General features: G+C 44.9%; 2 protein-coding genes across 2 annotated transcripts in view; one reads left to right on the top strand and one right to left on the bottom strand.

Moving 5' to 3' along the window:
• Positions 1-7,605, top strand: part of LOC126568609 (mobility group protein 1A) — a 99,874-nt gene that overhangs the window by 43,677 nt on the left and 48,592 nt on the right. The window lies entirely within an intron of this gene.
• LOC126568453 (enhancer of split mbeta protein-like) lies at positions 6,619-7,375 on the bottom strand. The gene has a single exon (XM_050224933.1). The coding sequence runs from the start codon at positions 7,355-7,357 to the stop codon at positions 6,626-6,628; it is 732 nt and encodes a 243-aa protein (XP_050080890.1). The 5' UTR covers positions 7,358-7,375; the 3' UTR covers positions 6,619-6,625.

Here is a 7,605-nt window from a genome sequence, read left to right as displayed (position 1 = left end):
GGCCGTGTGGACAGTTGTGAGGTTTCTCGACACACTACGAGCAGGAGGCCACAAAACACCAGGAATTTCTTTGACCTTACACACACACACAAACATACAATTCACCCCCACACATACACACACACGGGGGTGAGTAATGAGCGTGAGAGAGCTAGAGGATTTGCTTAGGATTACGATCTCACCGTCTCATTCTCGATACATGTTTCTCTCAGTATAGAGTAGAATTAGACACTTGTTCTGGTGTTTCCTAGTGTTTTCATATACTCCCATTCATTTTTCCCTCTTTGTCGAGGACATCGCTACTAATCGTTGGACATTAGTGCGATCTACTAAGGCAAGCGTGGAGCAAGAAGACTATTTGTTGAGGGGACAAACAAGCGGAGACATGTAAATGACATCAACTAATATTCGCCTTGTATGTCGTCGGGTGACAGGTTCTCACCCGTTAGTGCTGATGGTAGAGTAGTTAGTGTGTTAGTAGAGGTTGTTGTTTTTCTTTCTCCGCGGCTCTAGATGTCACGGATTGACAACTTTATCTCTACCGTTCGCTACATACTTTTAACATTCCCAATGTACGAACGAGCCTTTCCGCTGTCGTTTACTTTTATTACCTTCTTCGGTATGCTCTGGTCACTGAACTGAACAAGAAATAGATACACCGCCGTTTCCCATTTCGAACGACAACAGAAATAGAAGATATCGAACGGTCTTCCAAATGTCATACGCGATCGACAAGAATTTGAGGACGACGCACGAGCCGTGCACGCACTAAGCCTCCCGTGCGTGGCCCGAAGCTGACCGGCCGGATGCTGGGATGCTATAATCCTAGCGCCTGTCTGGTAGTGGAATCGGAACTTCCCTCGCGTGGGTTCCAAACGAAGATTCTTCTCTGCTACACTTCCTTCTTGCCATTCATCCAAATGGCTCTACACACACACACACAAACACGCACTCCACACACCAGGTTATTTACCAGTTTACGGGATTGTCTAAATATAACAGCACGCACTCTACTACCCCCCCAACATACAAGAAAAAAAAACCCGTCCTTCACTCACGGTCTGGCAGGACCGTGTCCACCGGCTGCCGATGCAACATCGGCTTAGCTCATCGCCCGTTTCCGTTTGTTTTTTTGTCCACAGTCGCGCAAAAAGAAAATTTCTATTTATACTGTATGTCGCCAGCGGCTTGCCTCACCACGCTAAATCGGTTGATGAGTGTATTTTATTTCCCTCGCCTACTGGTTACTGCTTTTATTCGCAAGCATAGATCGAATTTACACACGCCGCTTCAGCTTATGCGTGTGTGCGTGTGTGTGTTTGTTTTAAACATGTCCTGCTTCGATCTCGCAATGTACGCGCGTGAAGCTAATTGAATTTTTCCGCGCGAGGAAATTGCACACCTTGAAGGCCGCTCGGTAGGTGCCCCACTGGCACAAAATACCTTCTCACTTTTAATAGTAAGCCAACGAAAATCCAAATCCAACGAAACGATTCCCTCTGCCCTGTTTCTGGAGAATGGAATATCCTCACATCCGCTTCAATCAGGTCAAATTTCCTTTCTTTCCCTTCGCGTGGTAACTGGATTTTCCGAAATGGAAATCACCTTTACTGGCGCTATCGCCCGGTACGTCAGGCAAAACCACACATTCCAGAACCCTGCCCGGGGGTAAAGAAATGCGGCCAGACGTCAGTGTGCTCCACAGTCTGCTCCAATTCGACAGAACGAAGATTTTTTGGCCAAAGATTTCGCACAGGTAAAAAGAGAGGAAAAACACCAACAAGAAGAACCATCCAGAAACATGGGGCGATAATGGGGGTGATGGAAATTTTGGTGGTGGGATGGTGTTGAGAATAAAATTCAGCATTTCCTCCAACTCACTACACTCTTAGTACTATACCACTAAATGCTTTCATTTCGCTTCATCACGCTTTCACTCGATCTCGCTCTCTTGCTCACTCGCTCTCTCTCTCTCTCTCGCGCGCGCTTTCGGTGGAAAACGCGCTCATTTTCCTCACTTAATCGTGCTCACTCTCAGCGGACACACATACACACACTCAGACGGGCTTTACGGTCTGGCCTGGTGGGTTGTGTTTGTGTGCATGGTGTTGTATGTCCTGCCGCGCTATGGGAGTACGAATTGAGATAAAATCAATTTTCAGCTCCCTATCTCCAAGATCTCCATGCTCGGTATTGATTTTATGAGCATCAAAAATTCACACACGACCACCTCACTTTGTGCTGCCTTTGGTATGGTGATTCGGATTCGCCCAAAGTCCTGCCATTGCTAGGACCTTGGCCATTTTCACTGTTGTATAACGGATAAGCAGCGTTATAGTTAGTTGAGATTAGTACAATTTTTACAGTCTCGAGAAAGGTAGAAAAACTTCACACATTCGCGCGCACACACAGACATCCACACTTAATGAATAATCCTTTTCGTTCGTAAAGGCTTTTCTACGCTGCGACACTTACTTTACACACAGAACATTCTTCGAGTGCAAATAGATATCGGAAAACGGTTAAAATAACTTGCACACACACACACACGTTGCTTTGCTTATCCTTCACGTTTCACCCCTTCACAACCAGTGAGTCTGACTTTCGGCAGACCCTCTCACAGTAATCCACCAGTAGCAGTAGTAGCAGCAGCAGCACCAGCAGTGTAGGCCGTCGCCCGCTGCATGTATATTTTACTTTCGTTTTAATCGACTGTTGAAAATAAACTGAAAACGCACGCACTAAAGGTCGGGTTTGGTCTGTCCGTTCGGATTCGGTTCTGTGACGGCTACCGTAGCGTGAACGTGAGAACGAGCGAGCGAGAGAAAGAGAACCCATGGACCGTGAGCATGGGGTACAAATAGAGGTGCAAGTTTGGAGAATAAAAGGGGAGAATGCTGTCCAAGGAAAATGCGAATAGGATAGGCGCGTGGAAAACCACGCTTCAATGAGCACACTGCATTTTCGCTCTTTTGTTCCCCGTTGTTGTTCGCTAGTGCACGACACTATGGGACGATCGAATGGAAAGGGGAGCATAATTTTAACATAAAACCAATGGTGAATCCAGCTTTTAGGAGGACTGCAGTGAGGATGATTCTATGCATGACGATAAGGACCCTTCAACAACAAGGCCTAGATCGTTACGATGCCTCTTAGGAGCAACTCTTAGTAGACTCATTGGATAGTAGAAAAACAGCTCAGGACTTATGGACAACAAGAATCCTGACGGTCACAAATTTCATGACAAAGAATGATCGTAAAATAAAATTAATTACATTATTTTCATCAAACTTCATGCTGCCCATAGTGAGCATAGTGCTGAGCAGTGCGTGAGCGTGAGATTGGATCTCTCTCACTCTCACATTATGCTCCCCTCATTTACAGGTGGCAGCGCGCGCAAGAACAACCGAAACGTTGCTTTTATTTTGTCTCATCGCTTGCTGTTGCTTCGCGTTGTTGTTTTTCGTATGCGCGTTTTTCCTTCTGAAAATGCTCTTGTCCCAATGCTCTTTTCCGTCTGGTCCGTTCCGCCCGCGCTGTCGTGTCCTTCCCACGTCTGGCACACGCCTCTGTCGGTTAGCAGGGGTTCATTGGTCGCAGCACGCAAAAAAGGACGCCGAACGAACAACAAGGAGTCCAGGGCAGGGCAGGGCAAGTGTGGCCTCCAGGTTCAAACTCAAACGCTGACACGCTGATCGACTGACTGGACGAGTCGAACCTGTCGAACCAGGACACTGCCAGGACGAAGGAGACGCGGTGGTCCAATAAATAAAATCCAACCTGGAATGTCAACGACTTTGGGTGCATTGGGCGATGCTCTGCTTTGGCCAAACGTGCTAATGACCGGTGATTTGATTGCGAGCGCGACCGTGCTTAGAAAATATTTGGCATCCTGCAGTAAGCTCACGTTCCCGCGGATGCAAACACAATAGAATGGATTTAATTCTTGTCGGGTAATCATCCTTCGCTATTCGTAGACGACGCGCCGCTCATTAAGCGTTTTATTGGAAAGGAAGTATAAACAACAGAATTGCTACGGTTCGGTTCGCTTTATTACACATTTTCTTCGGGTACGATTATCGCGTGGGAAGATTCTGAAATCCTTCCAACCGTAACAGTGACCCGCTGACGTAAAAACAGTGACGGCTGGACATGTCATGGACGAAAATGCCAAACATGGGGTGTTAGAGTAAGGGATAATGAAAAACAGACGAAAAAAAACACACACACAATCAGTCGGAAACCCGTCTTTATGGTACGAACGCGCGCCTTTTTCCGCCTGGATGAGCTCACGCTCTTCGCTGGCCTGGCGTCACTCTCTGCGGGGTGTGGGATGTGGATTGTTGAGTGCCCCTTCACCATATCGGTTTGTTATCAATGAATATTGCTCTCTCGTGTAGCTGTTTATAGCTTACCTGCTGTCTTGGATTCATTGCGAAAACAATCAGCTGCAATTCGAATTCCACAATTTTAATTCGTAGTTCGCTTTTACTTTGAATAAAAGGTAAGTATGCTTAAATTTAGATTTGGAAGGTGACTCGGTAGTAAAATAATATTGCTTCTCAAGTCGGATAAGTTAAGCAAATCAATTCTTCTTCTTGCCTTAACGGCCTGTAAGGTCATGCCGGCCATCGAAATGGCTTTCTAGACTGCCGATACCACGTTGCTGATTAGTCAGCCCTCACTACGGGAAGCAAAGGAATCAAGAACTTCAGATGAAAACGTTTAGAAAATTTGTTTAACTTTTTTCCTTCTTTTTACAAAACAAATATTTATTTTTATCGTGTTGGTCCTTTCTTTCAAATCATTTGAAAGGACACAGCTATATATTCTCTTAAAATCGTATAAAAAGACATTAAAATATAATAACGGCATTAAACATATTCCTTACACTGTTACAACGTTACAACAACCCTAACCCAGCGTTACTTTGTCATCATTTAACCTTACTTTAGGTGTAACGGTTTGTGTCTAGGGAAGGCCAACAGATGGCGTTACTGTGACTCTCGACTCTTCCTATATTTGTAATAACGGTGCTCCTTTTGCGAAATTTGAATCAAAAGCAACAACCTGTTAACATATTTCTCAAATTCTTGAAGTAGGAAATACATAAAACTAGTTTTATGATCATAAATACAATTATTATTAAATTATGACGCAAGAAAAATACGAAGAAAGCAAGAAAGAAACAAAAACACAATTTGCGTAACGGCTCATCATGATGCGATGAGTCACGTTTTCCAGCACATCTCCTGCGAAATTCTTCCTTTTTTCATTCCCCTGACTCTTCATTCATCAGATGCAATTTGGTTACGCAAATTATACTTAATCTCCGAGGATTTTTTTCAGAAGAAGAACATTTTTATTTGTTTTTTTTTTATTACATTTCCTGTAAAAGTTCAACTTGGATTTTACCATCCTGTTCTCTACATACATACAACAATTTAAATCAAAACATTAACCTTAATAAGCAACAACTAAAATTTAACAACTTTCAACAACTTTCATTAACATCAGCTATTGTTTTTGTTAAGAAATTCCTTAACAAAACAATATGTTAGTTCGAAGCAACAGGTGGTTGGATCCAAACACCTTATCCAGCTTAGAAGCCATGTTCAACTTCAATTGTTTTGTGATATTTCTTTCTTTCTCATTTTGTTTGTTTTTTTGGCCCATTATTTCCCATCCCAGAAGAAAAAATATATAACCAGATTGGATTAAGTTTTGTAGAATGATGTTGAGCAATGTATTTTTGTTTTTTTTTCAACTATTTTCTTTTTTTAAAGATTGATCATTGTCGTTGTAGGCTGCGATTCCTTGTGGCACGCAGGCCACTGGCCCTTCGTTGCTTTTGATTTGTTTTTGTTTGAAATCACAGAAATTGCGTCATGCTTCGGTCAAGCTGGGCTGCCAACTTGCGAAGGGAAATCTTGGCAATCCTTTTTCCTGCTTACCAATCCTTATCAATAGCTTTGCAAAAAAAAAAACCGGAATACATCCTCTCTCCTATCACTCCTTTGCAAGTCTTTTCTAATGCTTCTCTCTCTCTCTTTCTCTTTTTCTCTTCTGTCTTTCGTTTTGTCCTAAAAGCTAAAACTGGGGCGTTTTGTGCGTTGACGCAACGCAAGCGTCCTTGTCTTTTTAAATGCATCGTTAAAAAACAGAAACACCTCCTCACCGTCTTTCACACTTTCTTCTCTCCTGCATGCTAATCGACGCGTACACATTAATATCACAATGAATATTGTTCTTCGCAACAAATTCAACTAACAAGAACAAATGTTAAAAGGAAAAAAAACGTTAACTCCTTCAAGCGATTAATAAAAAAAAAATGCACACACACTGGCCTAAGTAAACGTGCTGCTGCCGTCGAGTTCCGGCACGAACTTACACACTAATTTCCCTAATACACTATTTAAAGCTGCAAACCGTTCCTGTGTCTCCCCCATGCCTCTTCTGTCCGCGCACACATCACCGCCACACTTTTTTGCGCAAAAAAATTCAATCCTGCCACCCGTGTGGTTACGGTTCCGGTTGAGATCGATCGATTCGAATGTCGAGTTTTGGTTTCGTTTTCAGCACGTTGTGTTTGGATGCTGCTTGTTTTGTTGGTGTGGTTGTCGTTTTACCACGGCCGCCACACGGACTCAACGGCCGACTGTTGGATCTTTAGCAGACCACCGGTATGGTGATGGTCATCGCATTCGCTCGGGTTCGGCGACGGTGTGGTGGACGGTGCAAGCAGTCCGGACTCTTCGCTGCGGTAGGACTGTGGGGTGAGCGGCATCTGGTACATGGGCACATCACCGGATGTGGAGGAGGCGGCCGAGAACGGTGAGATCGGGGGTGAGGCGGATGGACTGCGGGAACCGGCAGTGTTGGAACCGGCCGACTCCACATGCACGGATAGTGGGGACACCTTGTCGAGATCGTTCAGCCGATGGCCGAGGTGTGTCATCAGCTTAGTGCCAAGCTTAATGTCAACGCCGGGCGTCGAGGCGAGACAGCGGGACACTTCGTTGGCGGCGTGTGTGAATCCGGCCCGGAAACGGTCCGCATCGAGGACGGGATTCGCGGCAAGACGCTGCTGACGGCGCAGTTTGTGCAGGTGACGAACGGTCAGCTCCAGAATGTCGGCCTTCTCCAGCTTGGCCACATTTTCACCCTCGGACTGTAGGGCGGACACCATCAGCTCCTTCAGCTCATCCAGACAACGGTTGATGCGGGCACGGCGCTTTCGCTCCAACATTGGCTTCATCACCTTCCGGTACTGGTAGGTGCGGGATAGCGGTTCCAGCGAGGACTGCAGTTTACCGTTCAGTCCTGCCGACTCTGACACCATATTTGCGTAATCCATTTTGTATTTGTTGTGTTTTTGCTTAACCACTTAATTTGTCTTGCTTGTCTCACACAGCCACACAGACACTTTCACACTCAAGTCGGTTAGTCTCTTTAACTTTTGCACTTGCACTTTGCACAAAACCGTTTCTTCAATCTTCCAATTTGCAATTCGACACTTCTCCACTCTTTAATGCACTCTTGTTTTGTTCTCTCTCTTTCTCTCCCTCTCTCTTAGCTTGCTTTGTTGATGTTTTGATGCACAAA

This window comes from Anopheles maculipalpis, chromosome 2RL, assembly GCF_943734695.1.
Source record: "Anopheles maculipalpis chromosome 2RL, idAnoMacuDA_375_x, whole genome shotgun sequence".
In the NCBI taxonomy this organism is placed as follows: domain Eukaryota; kingdom Metazoa; phylum Arthropoda; class Insecta; order Diptera; family Culicidae; genus Anopheles; species Anopheles maculipalpis.
The sequence above is the reverse complement of the archived record's forward strand: the minus strand, read 5'-3'. Positions and strand labels throughout refer to the sequence as shown.

Bases quoted from the DNA above. Each gene is read 5' to 3' on its own strand.
- LOC126568453 (XM_050224933.1), bottom strand. From the start codon at position 7,357: ATGGATTACGCAAATATGGTGTCAGAGTCGGCAGGACTGAACGGTAAA.